Source organism: Papio anubis, chromosome 2, assembly GCF_008728515.1.
Source record: "Papio anubis isolate 15944 chromosome 2, Panubis1.0, whole genome shotgun sequence".
Lineage (NCBI taxonomy): Eukaryota > Metazoa > Chordata > Mammalia > Primates > Cercopithecidae > Papio > Papio anubis.
Genome location: NC_044977.1, coordinates 107,188,376 through 107,204,711, shown reverse-complemented (window position 1 = coordinate 107,204,711; position 16,336 = coordinate 107,188,376). Strand labels below are relative to the sequence as shown.

At 39.9% G+C, this 16,336-nt stretch overlaps 1 protein-coding gene across 6 annotated transcripts in view; it reads left to right on the top strand.

Moving 5' to 3' along the window:
* The window catches only part of KLHL24 (kelch like family member 24), a 52,115-nt gene that overhangs the window by 10,413 nt on the left and 25,366 nt on the right, over window positions 1-16,336 (top strand). For 5 of the 6 annotated variants that reach the window (XM_021934619.2, XM_021934615.2, XM_021934617.2 and 2 more), the window contains one exon: window positions 4,151-5,131. In XM_021934619.2, the coding sequence (XP_021790311.1) occupies window positions 4,212-5,131 (920 nt within the window). In that variant the 5' untranslated portion in view covers window positions 4,151-4,211. Of the gene's footprint in view, window positions 1-4,150; window positions 5,132-7,811; window positions 7,935-16,336 lie in introns of all 6 variants that reach the window. The other variant, XM_021934620.2, reaches the window with a different exon arrangement.

Sequence of the window (16,336 nt, the reverse complement as noted above, 5' to 3'; positions counted from 1 at the left end):
GTGGCCAGGCGTAGTAGCTCACGTCTGTAATCCCAACACTTTGGGAGGCCAAGGCAGGTGGATCACTTGAGGTCAGGAGTTCAAGACCAGCCTGGCCAACATAGTGAAACCCGTCTCTTCCAAAAATACAAAAATCTTCCAAAAATACAAAAATGGGCATGGTGGCATGTGCCTGTAGTCCCATCTAATCAGGAGGCTGAGGCAGGAAAATCGCTTGAACGTGGGAGGTGGAGCTTGCAGTGAGCCAAGATTGTGCCACTGCACTCCCGCCTGGGCGACAGAACAAGACTGCATCTGAAACAAACAAACAAAAGATATCAACATACTGCCTCTGACTCTCCACCCTAGTGATTTCAAATGAAAATAGTATTTATTTCACTTTAGTCTTATTCCATTTGACTGATAAAATTGCTTGGATTTTTTCTGACTTTACCTGCACAATTGGGGGATAGACAGAGAAACAGAAAAGGTCCTGTGTAGCATGCAATCATTTAGGTGTCCTTCAGATGTTGTTATAGCCATGTATTTTTCCCCGAATGGTCAGAATAACCTAGCATATATCTGCCCAGAGAAAATCCTATCACCTAGACTTCAGGAAGTTGAAGTGCTAATTGATAGGAAGAGATGTTTTTTAAATGTAATAGAAGTTTAAGGAGGAACTAGGCTGTCTGTACCGATGGGACATATTGTCTGTGCTACTTTATGTTGTTATTTATCTTGTTTGAATATGTTTTGTTGCAACTCTATTAAAAAAAAAAAAAAAAGCCTGGCGTGGTGGCTCATGCCTGTAATCCTAGCACTTTGGTAGGCCAAGGCAGGTGGATCACGAGGTCATATCGAGACCATCCTGCCCAACATGGTGAAACCCCATCTCTTAAGAATACAAAAATTAGCTGGGCGTGGTAGTGCATGCCTGTAGACCCAGTTATTAAGGAGGCTAAGGCAGGAGAATCGCTTGAACCTGGGAGGTGGAAGTTGCAGTGAGCTGAGATTTGCACTGGAGTTGCACTCCAGCCTGGGGACAGAGCGAGACTCCGGCTCAAAAAAATTAAAAATAAAAAGGATCACGCCTGTAATCCCAGCACTTTGGGAGGCTGAGGTGGGTGGATCACGAGGTCAGGAGATTGATACCATCCTGGTCAACATGGTGAAACCCCGTCTCTACTAAATATACAAACAATTATCCAGGTGTGCTGGCGCGCACCTGTAGTCCCAGCTACTTGGGAGGCTGAAGCAGGAGAATCGCTTGAGCCTGGGAGGTGGAGGTTGCAGTGAGCCAAGATGGCAGCACTGTACTTCAGCCTGGCAACAGAGCGAGACTCCGTCTCAAAACAAAACACTTTCGGAGCCCAAGGCGGGAGAATTGCTCGAGCTCAGGAGTTCGAGACTAGCCTAGCCAACATGGCAAAACCTGTCCCTACTAAAAAAATACAAAAATTAGCCAGGCATGGTGGCACGTGCCTGTAATCCCAGTTACTCCGGAGGCTGAGGCACGAGAATTGCTTGAACCCGGAAGGCGGAGGTTGCAGTGAGCCGAGGTCATGGCACTGTACTCCAGCCTGGGCAACACGAGGAGACCCTGTCTCAAACAAAAACAAAAAACTCCAATAACAATATCTTACATCTCTGTAAACCCTCGCCTAGTACAGTATCTTGACAATAGTGGGCATATAATAAATATTTGTTGATGATGATGATGGTAAAAGCTGCAATATTAAGTAAATTCAGTGAGATAATTCATGAAAATTCCAAGTATCTAGTGAATATTGGAAGTAGGATATCTGGGGCATTACAGTGAGAAGAGAGGATGGAGATAAATAAGAACATAAAAAAGAAGAGAATACCATATATAAGAGAATGAGTTCTTCTTGATTTTGATATTGCATATTTTATTTCCCTTTGTGTCACTTAAAAAGTGGGGTACAATTTAATATTTGACAGGGTACTCAAAATGCAGCCTTAATATTGTTAAATTTCAAGTCTCAAGTTTTATTTGTGGCTTGGGAATGTAGGATGGCATCTCATTTTTTAGATTGTATTATCTGTGACATCCTTTAGCTGCCTTCTTTTTGCTGCCATATTTAGGCCTGAATGTCTGACTTGAAATATTTCAAGAAGTTGGGAACGTTACAAGGGATATATGAAATTCTGAGAGTATGGCAATAGATGAGATACTCTTTGGTCTTAAACCAATTACTAATACACTTTGAATCATGTATCAACTTCTGAAGATGTGGAAAGAGAGTAGAAGAATCTCCTTAAAATTAATATTAAAGAGAATTCGGCTGGGCACCGTGGCTCATGCCTATAATCCCAGCACTTTGGGAGGCCAAGGTGGGCAGATCCCTTGAGGCCAGGAGTTCAAGACCAGCCTGAGCAACATGGCAAAACTGCTTCTCTACCAAAAATACAAAAATTAGCCAGGTGTGGTGGATACGTGCCTGTAGTCCCAGCTACTCGGGAGGCTGAGGCAGGAGAATCGCTTGAACCCAGGAGGTGGAGATTGCAGTGAGTCAAGATCGCGCCATTGCACTCCAGCCTGGGTGACAGAATGAGACCCTGTTTCCAAAAAAAAGACAGAGAGAGAATTGATGGCTATAGCCAAGTGCCTCAGTCCATCAGTTACTTACTGATAGTCATTTCTGAGGGGTTTTTGGGATGTTTCCTATTAATGAAAGGGAACAAGACCTAGATAACATGCATGAAAAATTTTTAAATGAATATTACATTTTATAATAGACATTTTGGTGGAAAATAGAGAAGATAAATAAAACATTTTGGCATATGTACATCCTATCCCTAGATTCACAGATACATTATTTTTTCTGTTGGCATGTTTTGTGATCTACTTTTTCACTTACTGTGTGGTTACTACTTCCCCGTGTCGTTAGTCTATATAATTTTTAATGGCTGCATAGACTTTGTTCTAGCCAGAAGATGTACTGTGGTTTAACCAATCCCCTCTTACAGGGCATTTAGGTTATTTTGAGTATTTTCTTTTTTTTTTTTTTTTTTTTTTTGAGACGGAGTCTCGCTCTGTCACCCAGGCTGGAGTACAGTGGCCGGATCTCAGCTCACTGCAAGCTCCGCCTCCCGGGTTTACGCCATTCTCCTGCCTCAGCCTCCCGAGTAGCTGGGACTACAGGCGCCCGCCACTACGCCCGGCTAATTTTTTTTGTATTTTTAGTAGAGACGGGGTTTTGATCTCCTGACCTCGTGATCCGCCCGTCTCGGCCTCCCAAAGTGCTGGGATTACAGGCTTGAGCCACCGCGCCTGGCCTATTTTGAGTATTTTCTATCAATACAGCATTGGACATCTGTATAGATAAATCTTTCCACATAATTCTGATTATTTCCTTAGGAGAGAGTACTTTAAAAAAAAAAAAAAAAGGACTTGCTGGTCAAACAATATACATATTTTTAAAGGCTATTAATAGATATAGCTAAATTCCTCTCTAGGAATTCTATATTAAGATAATAATTATTTCACCAGGCATTGTGGCTCATGCCTGTCATCCCAATACTTTGAGAGGCTGAGGTGAGATGATTGCTTGAGGCCAGGAGTTCAAGATCCCATCTCTACAAAAAGTAAAAAAATTAGCGAGGCATGGTAGTACGCACACATCGTCACAGCTACTCAGAAGGTTGAGGCAGGAAGATCGCTTGAGCCTAGGAGTTTGAGGTTACAGTGAGCTATGATCGTGTCATTTTACTCCAAACTTGGTGACAGAGTGAGACCCTGTCTCAAAATAAAGAAGATTTTTAAAAAGAAAGATAACTATGTTAGAATTCTAACTGTAGTCAAATTCTGTCTTACACCATTCTGACTTAACTCTACAGTCAATAGTATGAAACTCAGCTCTGTAAATGGGGAGGAAATGGAAGATTAGTAACTCACGAAGTACATAGTATCCTTTCAGCTAGAAAAGGGGAGCTTAAGGAGTATTATTGCAAATTACCCCTAATGTTCTAATTGTCCAAGTGCAAATTTTTGTTTATCAGTTTTTATTAACATGAGATAGTGCTGTGTACCCTATATGAAATATATTAATTATGTGATTTTGTTGTAGTGTTTATATTAAAATGAAATTATGTAATTTGAATACTGAATTTTTTGCATATTGAAATGTTTTCCTTTTTTTACTTTTAGCCACATAAAGAAGATCCCTAACAGTCATTTCTCAACAATTATATAGTCAACTGATGTAACAATGGTACTAATATTGGGACGCAGACTAAACAGAGAGGATCTTGGGGTGCGTGATTCCCCAGCAACTAAGCGTAAAGTTTTTGAAATGGACCCCAAATCTCTGACAGGTCATGAGTTTTTTGACTTCTCTTCAGGATCATCCCATGCTGAAAACATACTCCAGATATTTAATGAATTTCGAGATAGCCGCTTATTCACAGATGTTATCATTTGTGTGGAAGGAAAAGAATTTCCTTGCCATAGAGCTGTGCTCTCAGCCTGTAGCAGCTACTTCAGAGCTATGTTTTGTAATGACCACAGGGAAAGCCGAGAAATGTTGGTTGAGATCAATGGTATTTTAGCTGAAGCTATGGAATGTTTTTTGCAGTATGTTTATACTGGAAAGGTGAAGATCACTACAGAGAATGTACAATATCTCTTTGAGACATCAAGCCTCTTTCAGATTAGTGTTCTCCGTGATGCATGTGCCAAGTTCTTGGAGGAGCAACTTGATCCTTGTAATTGCTTAGGAATCCAGCGCTTTGCTGATACCCATTCACTCAAAACACTCTTCACAAAGTGCAAAAATTTTGCATTACAGACTTTTGAGGATGTATCCCAGCATGAAGAATTTCTTGAGCTTGACAAAGATGAACTTATTGATTATATTTGTAGCGATGAACTTGTTATTGGTAAAGAGGAGATGGTTTTTGAAGCCGTCATGCGTTGGGTCTATCGTGCCGTTGATCTGAGAAGACCACTGTTACATGAGCTCCTGACACATGTGAGACTCCCTCTGTTGCATCCCAACTACTTTGTTCAAACAGTTGAAGTGGACCAGTTGATCCAGAATTCTCCTGAGTGTTATCAGTTGTTGCATGAAGCACGGCGGTACCACATACTTGGGAATGAAATGATGTCCCCAAGGACTAGGCCACGCAGGTGAGAAGACTGTTTTCGAATATAGTTAACAAAAGTTTTAAAAATGTCTTTAAACCTCCTGAATGCAATCTCAGTGTCGTCATTTATATGCACTGTTTACCTGTGGCTGTATATAATTTTAGATTTATTTTGGATTGTATAAGTCACTAGAATGTCTCTCCTAGTGAATTCTAGATTCAACAGTAGCATTTTTTGTTATTGTTGTTCTGTGCTATCAAGCGGTGTAGCAAAGGGTCTTTGCAACTGTGCGTATCTCAACATATTTCTACTAATTTCTCGTAACCTTTGTAGGGCCCCAAACCATTCCACTTTTCTTTCCAAAGAGTCTTTGGATACAGGGCAGCTAAGACTTTAGTAGGCTCTCTTGGACTGCCTCTACTTATTAAAAAAAAAAAAAAAAAAAATTTACTCCTGGGCACAGGGGCTCATGCCTATAATCCCAGTACTTTGGGAGGCCAAGGTAGAGGAGCGCTTGAGCTCAGGAGTTCCGAGACCAGCCTGGGCAACATAGCGAGACCTCATTGCTACTAAAAATAATTAGCCAGGCATGGTGGCACAGCCCTGTAGTCCCAGTTACTCAGAAGATTGAGGTGGGAGGATTGCTTGAGCCCAGGAGTTTGAGGATGCTGTGAGTCATGCTCTTACTGCTCTCCAGCCTGAGCAACAAAATAAGACTCTGTCTCAAAAAAAAGAAAAAAAAAATGTTCGCACATCCACAGACTGGCCTTTGTCCTAACACAGAAGCATGAAATACAGAGGTGAAGTAAATAAGCTGGTATACATTGAATGAATTCTGAGATGTAAAATCCAGGCCTAAAATCTTATTTAATTGCCACAGTTATTACATTTAATATCAATCTCAATTTTAAAAAATCTTTTTTCTGAATGTGAAAATTATGTCATCATTATAGAGAATTTAGAAAATGTATGCTTAGGGGGTAGAATGCAGTTAAATATTGTAGCATATTTGTATCTTCTTCCAATGTTATTTCTATAAAATACCTATAGATTTTAATTCAGAACTATAGAAAAATAATCTCCATGCCTTAATAGTGGAAAGAATATTTATTGTGAATAAGCAAGAAATGCCTATTGTGAGAAATATTAACAGTAAACTATCCTTTTAATCCTTTTAATATTATTCTAACAAAGCTAATGTTGGTGTTGGTTTTTTTTTAATTGTGGTAAAAAACATATAACATAAACTTTACTGTTTTAATCATTTTTAATTATACATTTCAGTAATGTTAAGTATATTTACATTGTTGTGAAACTAGTATTTTTATTAGTTTATTATTGGTTTATTATTAAGCCATCTCCATTTTGTCTGTAAATTTACTATAGCGTAGCTCATAAACCACATTTTGACCTTAAATTTTGACTATCATTGTTTTGGAATGTTACAGTTCAGCATATTGTGAGATAGCTTGTTTTTAAAATTTATACTAGTTTGAATAATGTATCAATAAAGAAAACTAAACAGCTTCAGAGCTATGTGACTATTAGCTCTTTGAGAACTTGTATGAACACAGAGTATCCCTCTAAAGGGAAAATCACTCCTTTTTCCAAGACAAATAGCCCTGTAGCAGACAGAATGGTCTGAGGTCAGATGGGGCTAATAATACTCAGCCTGCATATCTCATAGGATTAGAGTAGGAACCAAGGGTTATATGTTGTAAAATCAAAATAAGACATTTATTACTAATATTTATAAAGACATAATTTGAATGCAATCAGATTGCAGCCTAACAGTCCCATCACTCCTTTAAAGAAATACTTTTCCTAATTAATTATTTGATTTCCAAAAATGTATTTTATATTCAGTTTTTAAGGGAACAAATCTATTTCCACAGTGAAACATCTACTTATAAATTGCAGTATCACCTTTCTTTAAGAGACAAGTATAAAAACCAAACTATAGTTCTATTGAATTTGCAGACTCTTAAAAATATGATAGCAGATATTTATTTTATGTGGGCATTACATGAGGAATCCTTTATTTTATAACTCTGTTATCACCTTCTGTCCCTTCTTTCACTTACCTGTTACTGCATGTTTGCTGTGGGAATTAGGAGACTGGAGAGACCACTGGGTGAAACAGGAGGATTTTATATAGGTGGCCACCAGCTTAGCAGATGAACATCTAAAGGCTGAGCAATGAACAAAGACAGGGCTTGACTTTTATTTATGCTACTGAAGTGGGGTGGCTAGCCAGTGGTGCGAAATTTGCAGGGCAGGGAAACCAGGCTTGCAGAAGCAAAAGAAAGGCAGTTAATTATACTGTGACAGATTTTTGCAATTTAGGCATGTTTTGTGACTTTGCCATGTTACAGAGAGAAAAACAGGAAGTTATAAAACCTTTGCAAACTCGCAAAAATAGTTACAAAACCAGTTATGAGAGCAGAACAAAGAATGATGGGATGGGGAGAGAATTTTAGGGGGACACTGAAAGAACTTGTTTTTCTCATACTTACTTTTGGAACCCATTTTTGGGGGGCTTTGCTGATAATGTTATTATAGCTCCAGCTGGACTTTGGCTGTTCATCTGCTGAGTTGGTGGCCACCTAAATAAAATACTCCTGTTTCACCCAGTGATCTCTCTGGTCTCCTGATTCCCACAACATGTTAGCATTAATCACTAGGAATTTCATTATCTGAACAATGTGTATTATTTGTACAGGTTCTCATCTTTCTGAGAAACTCCAAACTTCTTTGAAAGAGGAGTGATGAATCCACTTCTTCAACAGCAGTTCATTCCTCTGACTTCTGCTCCAGTCACTCTACTGAAACTCCTCTCAATCAGGTCATCACTGACCTTCTGTTTGTTATTTGCTAGCCTCTCTTCAGTCTTTATCCAGCTTGAGCTCTTTCGAATCTGATATTATTAATTGCCTTATCCATCTTGAAATATCTCCATTGGCTTCTGGAATGCCATTCTCCTCATGGTCCTCCTATGTCTCCAGTTGCTCTTTTTCAATTTAATGGTTCTTACTCCTACATCTAGCCTAAAATATTATCTGCCTGATTCACATCTCTTTGTCTTCCCTTATGTACTTGCCTAGGTGACCTTATCTCATCTATTTTCATGGTTTTAATTACCATGCATGCTGTTGACTACCAAACCAGCCCAGACTTTTCGCTTTCATTCATTCATTCATATTTCTTTTTCAAATTTTATATATCTTATTTATTTTTTATTGTATGTATATATTTCTTTTTAAATTTTTATATATTTTTTACTTGACTATGCATCTTTTTAAAATAATAGGCAAAATAACATTACCACATTTAAAGTTAATAATAATAATTCATATTATCTAATACGCAACCTGTATTCAGACTCCCCCAGTCTTCCAAACTGTTCTTTAATAAACCTGGATCCGAACTGCGATTACTCACTACATCAGGTTATCTCTATGAAATCTCTTTTACTTCAAAACAGTTTCTTTTTCATGATTCTGACTTGTCAATGGGGAAGTTGTCCAGAAAAATATTCTACCTTTTGGATCAGTCTCATTGCTTCCTTATGGCATCATTTAGCTGTGTTTCCTGGAAACTGGAAGTTGGTTCTATGAGCTTCAGTTAGATGAATATAAGTTAAATATTTATGGCTAGAATTAATCCTATGTAATGTGTATATTATATTGCATCATATTAGGAGTCACAGCATATCTGGGTGTCCCACCATTAGTGATGCAGAGATTAACTCTGGTTTAGGGTGGTGGCAGTCTAATCCCTACAATGTACAGTTAGGTTATACTCTCTTTATCAGCCAGTGTTCCTTTAGTATCTATTCTGTGCCAAGTGTTGTCCAGAGCTCAACCCATAATAGAAGTTCTCCCTGTATACCCACATGTCTCTTAAATGACAGAGAAAACCCGAAAATGCATTATATTAAAAACACTGTGGTAATTAGTTTCCTAGAAAGAGGATATAGGCCAATTTAAGAGCATGAAAGCTTTGATAATCTGCCCTGCCAGTTGTAAACCCTTAGGTGTGTGGAAAAAACAGTAGAGACTAATCACAGGAGTAAATCTTAGAAACAATGGCTGTAGGCTCACACCTGTAATCAAGCACTTTGAGAGGCCAAGTCATGGGGGTTGCTTGAGCCCAGGAGTTCAAGACCAGCCTGGGCAACATAATGACACCCTGTTTCTACAGAACAAAAAGAAAAAGTTAGGCCGGGCGCGGTGGCTCAAGCCTGTAATCCCAGCACTTTGGGAGGCCGAGGCGGGTGGATCACGAGGTCAGGAGATCGAGACCATCCTGGCTAACACCGTGAAACCCCGTCTCTACTAAAAATACAAAAAAAAAAAAAACTAGCCGGGCGCGGTGGCGGGCGCCTGTAGTCCCAGCTACTCGGAGGCTGAGGCAGGAGAATGGCCTAAACCCGGGAGGCGGAGCTTGCAGTGAGCCGAGATTGCGCCACTGCACTCCAGCCTGGGTGACACAGCAAGACTCCGTCTCAAAAAAAAAAAAAAAAAAAAAAGAAAAAGTTAGCCAGGCATTGTAGTATGCACCTGTAGTCCTAGCTACTTGGGAGGCTGAGTGAGGCAGGAGGATCACTTGCCTAGGAGTTTGAGGTTAACAATGAGCCATGAGCAGGCATTGCATTCCAGCCTGGGTGGCAGAGCAATACCCTGACTCAAAAAAATTGTATTGGCCGGGCGCAGTGGCTAACACCTGTAATCCCAGCACTTTGGGAGGCGGAGGCGGGCAGATCACAAGGTCAGGAGATTGAGACCATCCTGGCCAACATGGTGAAATCCCGTCTCTACTAAAATACAAAAAATTAGTAGGCATGGTGGAGTGTGCCTATAGTCCCATCTACTCGGGAGGCTGAGGAGGCTGAGGCAGAGGAATTGCTTGAACCTGGGAGGCAAAGATTGCAGTGAGCCAAGATCGCACCACTGCACTCCAGCCTGGTGACAGAGACTCCGTTTCAAAAAAAAAATTAATTAAAATTTTAAAAATAGACATTCTTCAAAAATGATGATACTGTATAACTGCACTACATCCTCTGCCTTCATTCAGTGTGCCCTTAGCATGTTTTTTTTATTTTATTTTTTCTGAGACAGGGTCTCACTCTGTCACCCAGACTGGTGTGTAATGGTGCCATCACTGCTCACTGAAGCCTCCACTTCCTAGGCTCAGGTGATTCTCCCACCTCAGCCTCCCAAGTAACTGGGACTACAGGCATGCATCACCATCTCTGGCTTATTTTCTGTAGAAATGGGGTCTCCCCATGTTGCTCAGGCTAGTGCCGAACTGCTAGGTTCAAGAGATCCTTCCACCTAGACTTCCCAAAGTGCTAGGATTACAGGCATGAGCCACTATGCCAAACCGCCCTTAGCATTCTTAATTTCCTCTCTTTCCTCCTTTCTTCCTTCGGCCCTCTTCCTGACTCCCCAACATGATTTTGAAACTTGTTTCTAGCTCAAAAGTTTAATATTAGTGTGGAAAACATTTGAGGTAGAAAAAGTTCATATTAATACTTAGATGTGGCCGGGCGCAGTGGCTCACGCCTGTAATCCCAGCACTTAGGGAGGCCGAGTTGGGCGGATCACGAAGTCAGGAGATTGAGACCATCCTGGTTAACACGGTGAAACCCGTCTCTACTAAAAATACAAAAAATTAGCCGGGCGTGGTGGCGGGCGCCTGTAGTCCCAGCTACTCTGGAGACTGAGGCAGGAGAATGGCGTGAACCCGGGAGGCGGAGCTTGCAGTGAGCTGAGATCGCGCCACTGCACTCCAACCTGGGCGAGAGAGCGAGACTTGGTCTCAAAAGAAAAAAAAATTACTTAGATGTATGTTTGGGCTCAGAAATACTTTTGAACTCGGTAGAGAATTAATATGGTAGCTAACTTAAGCAGGTCTTAAATTTCATCTAATAAATATTTGAGTTACCTGTATATGTGCCGTCTCAGTATGCTAAGTGCTAAGCTTCAACCCTTTTCATCTGGAGAAAAGTAACTTACTTTTCTGCTTGTGATGGGCCTCTCTGCCCCAACCTCATCCCAACTCATGAATAAATTGTGATATTTACTCTATGGTCCCTAACTGATGTTTCGTATTCCTGACTATTGTTTTAACAGTCTGATTCTGATCTCTAGTACACCTAATTTCCATTTCTTCCCCCTCTTTTACTCCAAATACTGATTTCCATATTTCCCATACCAGCCTAAATACCAAACTTTTAAACTCATGATTGTGTGGTAGTGTGGTTCTGATGCTGCTGCTTTCGCATCCTGTCCTGATCCAAATCATTACCACCTACCATAACAATTCCCTGGAAAGAGCCATTTCCCCTGATAGATGCTAATTTTCCATTTTGGTAGGCCTGGGCTGCCTACAAAATGAGGTTCCCAAGAGGAAACATGGATGGCATTAAACTGGGCAAGTGTCTTCTGATATATTGACCATACATGGCAAGTTGTTCATGTCTGAAAAAAATTGATGCCCTTTGCCAGACTCCACTGAGCAATAGACATAGCTAAGACTTATTAAGTTCATCATTTTGAGGTTGGAATCAGCCATTCAGTACTTGTCTCTTCTAATATTTTCTACTATCTCTTACCTGATAATCAGTTACTATATAGTGATCATAGGAATCTAATTGCCATATTGAAGGCAAGCCTCAAGTTCCTGTTGAAAACAAATGAGAAGACCAATGGAGTTCTAAATATATTTTTTCTTAAGAAATAGTGTTTTATGATTATTTAATAAATCCCTTCATTCTGTATTTTACAGGTGATAAAACTGAGGCACAGTTAACTCACTTGCTCCTAGTCACAAAGCTAGTTAGTACCAGAGCCAGGGCTCAAAGTTAGTGTTCTGAATTCCTATTCCAATCCCACTGAAGAATGCTATTCTCCTATATTATAGGATGAGTGGCCTACAGTCTATATATATATACACACACATATATATGTTAATTCAATGTTGTTTTGAACTCAAATATTTTTACATAAAAAGTATACATTGTAAATCTCCCTCTGCTTGACCCTTCAGAGAACCCTTGATTCTGCTCTCAAAGGATACCTTTATTACTAGTTTTTTGAACCTCTTTTAGAAGTATTCTTTGTATAGCTGGGCATGGTGGCTCACGCCTATAATCCTAGCACTGTGGGAGGCTGAGGCGGGCAGATCACCTGAAGTCAGGAGTTTGAGACCAGCCTGGCCAGCATGGTGTCTCTACTAAAAATACAAAATTAGCTGGGCGTGGTAGTGGACACCTGTAATCCCAGCGACTTGGGAGACTGAGGCTCAAGAATCACTTGAACCCAGGACTCAGGTTGCAGTGAGCTGAGATCGCAGCATTGCGCTCTAGCCTGGATGACAGGCGAGACTCTGTCTCAAAAAAAAAAAAAAAAAAAAAAACCAGAACTATTATTTGCATAGTTGTGTGTGAATGCCTCCTTACTTCTTTTTATGCAGATAGTGGGGTACAGCACTCACCTTGCATTTCCCACTTAAAAGTATTTTGGAAACTGTTCTATATCATCACATATAGATCTCATTATTATTACTATTATAGAAAATGTCAGACTTGTTCTTTTGAAAGAGCTGTATGGTGTCCTACTTACGGATAAACCGTAATTTATTTAATCAATCTCTTTATGGATATTTAGGTTGTTTCTAATTCATTTTTTTGCCATTGCAAACGATACTTAGTGAATATTCTTGTACATTGTCTTTGTGTACATTACACTGTTAATTTATAGTTTGAATTACTAGAAGTAGACTTGCTCAGTCATAGGATATTTGCATTTTAAATCTTAACAGGTATTGTAAAAATTGCCTTTCAATTTATACTTCAGCAAAAATAAGAAAGTGCCTATTTTTGCACTCCTTTGCCAGTATAATTTGTTTACATTAGTTTTTGTAAATCTTTGCTACTCTGCAAAGTGAAAGTGTTATCTCATAATTTTCATTTACATTTCCTTCCTTCCTCCTTTTTTTTTTTTTTTTTTTCAGATTCTTGCTCTGGTTGTCCAAGCTGGAGTACAGTGATGCAGTCGTAGCTCACGGCAGCCTCAATCTCCCAGACTCCAGCAGTCCTGCCGCCTCAGCCTCTTGAGTAGCTGGAACTACAGGCATGGGTCACCATGCCCTGCTAATTATTATTTGTTTTTTGTAGAGACAGGATCTCACTCTGTTGCCCATGCTGGTCTCAAACTCCTGGGCTCAAGTGATCCTCCCACCTCGGTCTCCCAAAGTGTGCATTTACTTTTTTAGTGTAAATGATTGAGCATCTTTTCCTGAGTTTGAAAGTCATTTGTAGGTTGTTGGTTTTTTTCTGCAATCCATTGAACTCTAGTGTATCCAAATTCTGATTGCAAATAGAAACAAACTCACCAGCTCAAGCATAAAAGGGAAATGTATTAAAAGGATACAAGAGTCCGGGCACAGTGGCTCACACCTACCTGTAATCTGAGCAATTTGGGAGGCCGAGGTGGGTGGATCACTTGAGGTCAGGAGTTCGAGACCAGCCTGGCCAACATGGTGAAACCCTGTGTTTATTAAAAATACAAAAATTAGCTGGGCATGGTGGTGCGTTCCTATAATCCCAGCTGCTCTGGAGACTGAGACAGGAGAATGGCTTGAACCCGGGAGGAGGCAGAGATTGCAAGACTGTGCCACTGCACTCCAGCCTGGGCAACAGAGAGTGAGACTCCGTTTCAAAAAAAAAAAAAAAAGATACAAGAATCAGTGCCTTGTAGGACCTAGGAGCAAAAATTCGATAAGACCTCAAAGAAGACTGGAACAGGCTACTAAAAAGCTATCAGAAACCATACAGTGCCTTCTCTCTACCTCTTGCCTCTGCTTTTCTCTGCATGTCTGCATCATTCCCTCCCATTAGTCTGGCAGAATATGGCCATACATAGGTTTAGGGTTGACATATTACAAGTTCTGTCAGTCAGAGAGAATGAATCTGTCCTTCTCTTGGGGAGACATAATCTCTGACATAGCAGACAACATTTTCTGGATATTTACCTATGGTCATGGGAGCAGAATCATGTAGCAGAAATGTGATGACTGAAAATCCCGTTCCGTACTAGCTTGAGCACATACTCAGTAGTAACCATTAATAGTAAGGTGGTGGTGTTCTTTTTGTTCTTTTGTTCTTTCTTAACAGAAATAAGCAATATGTTAATTGGAGAAAATTTAGAGAATGAGAGAAGCAAAAATTATTACCCAAATTTTCAGCTCGAAAAGGTAACATTGTAAACCTTTGGCATTTTTCTTTTCTTTTCTTTTTTTTTTTTTTTGAGACAAGGTCTCCCTCTGTCACCCAGGCTAGAGTGCAGTGGCGCGATCATGGCTCATTGCAGCTTAGACCTCCCTGGCTCAAGCGATTTTCCCACCTCAGCCTCCTGAGTAGCTGGAACTATAGGCACACACCACCATGCCTGACTAATTTTTGTATTTTTTGTAGAGACAGGATCTCCATATGTTGCTTAGGCTGGTCTCAAACCCCTGGGCTCGAGTGATCCTCCCCCTGTTTTAGCCTACCAAAGTATTCTCTCTTTTTTTCTGTATGAATTTATTATTTCATTTACAGGGTTGTGATCTATTTCATAGTCTGTTTTTACCAGTTAGTATGTGGTAAATGTCTTTCTATAACATGAGTATTCTGCAACCCACCCATCCCAACATTTGTTTTTAATTTTTTACCATTAAGCAAGATGAGCATCTTTGTGGCTACATATTTAAGCATGTCTATGATTAGTTTCTGATGATAAATTCTTAGATAATTGCCAGTTTTGAAAAGTTGGCATTTTGAGTCTTTTGATCAATATAGCCATTTTCATATAGAAGCAGTCCTACCTATTACAGTTTCAGGTGGAAAGCCTTACCACACAAATTGATACTGTGTCCTCAACCAAATTTAAAAGCTCTGACCCGGCGTGGTGGCTCACGCCTGTAATCCCAGCACTTTGGGAGGCCGAGGCGGGCGGATCACAAGGTTAGGAGATTGAAACCATCCTGGCTAACACAGTGAAACCCTGTCTCTACTAAAAATACAAAAGCAATTAGCCAGACGTGGTGGTGGGCTCCTGTAGTCCCAGGTACTTGGGAGGCTGAGGCAGGAGAATGGCGTGAACCCAGGAGGTGGAGCTGGCAGTGAGCTGAGATCGTGCCACTGCACTCCAGCCTGGGTGACAGAGCAAGACTCCGTCTCAAAAAAAAAAAGCTCTAAGGCTTATGGCTGGTGTAAGTGTCTAATGGGGTCATTTATATTGGTGAATTCACCATGATCCAGTGATTCCTCTAGGCTCAGGAACTTTTTCTTTTTATACAGTAAGAATAGATCAGACTATTAGAGGCAGACTTAACATTAAGAATGACAGACCAATTACTCATCTCCTAGTCTGTATATATCTGTTTGCAATAAGAAATGGAATTAACAAGCACCTCTAGGCTCAGGAATTTTTTCTTTTTATACAGTAGATCAGACTATTAGAGGCAGATTTAACATTAAGTATGACAGACTAATTAACTCATCTCCTAGTCTGTATATATCTGTTTGCAATAAGAAATGGAATTAAGTCAATCTGCCCGGTAATATTCTCTAACTATGGACAAGTCACTACATGGGAAGCCCAAGTTTTCAAAGGTCATTTGGCAAGCATGGAATTCAAACAGAGTTAGCAGACCTTTAGAACTGAAGTCCTCTCAGCTAGTATATAGCTTGAGGAAGTCTCACCCACCATCAAAACATTCTTGCCAAAAGACCAATACTATTCTAGGTAGCTTAGCTTAGATTGTCTCTCCCTTAGATAATAACCTGAATGGGCACAGCAAATGTTTGCCTCTGTGATTATCATTTACTCTTTGATTCATTTCTTTATTCATTTACTTATTGCTTCTACAGCTGACCTCCCCTTTTTTGATGCATAGTTTCTTTTAGATAAATTAATACACTGAGTTTGGTAACTGTCATATCTTAAAGACTAGAGAACCATTCTGTCTCTTTAGGGCTTAAAATCTCGTATCTCTATTTTAGTTCATTATTTTGATTTGATGGTTTGATTTTCAGGTATTTCTGGGTTTTAGAATAGTGAACAGACTATATCACTAATATCTCTCCCTTCTCCTCCCCAATTTCATACTACATGGACATACTTCCTTTCCTATTGTATATGTTTTAAAAATATATATTCAGATATTCTTATTAGCCAGGATCACTTTTCAACACTT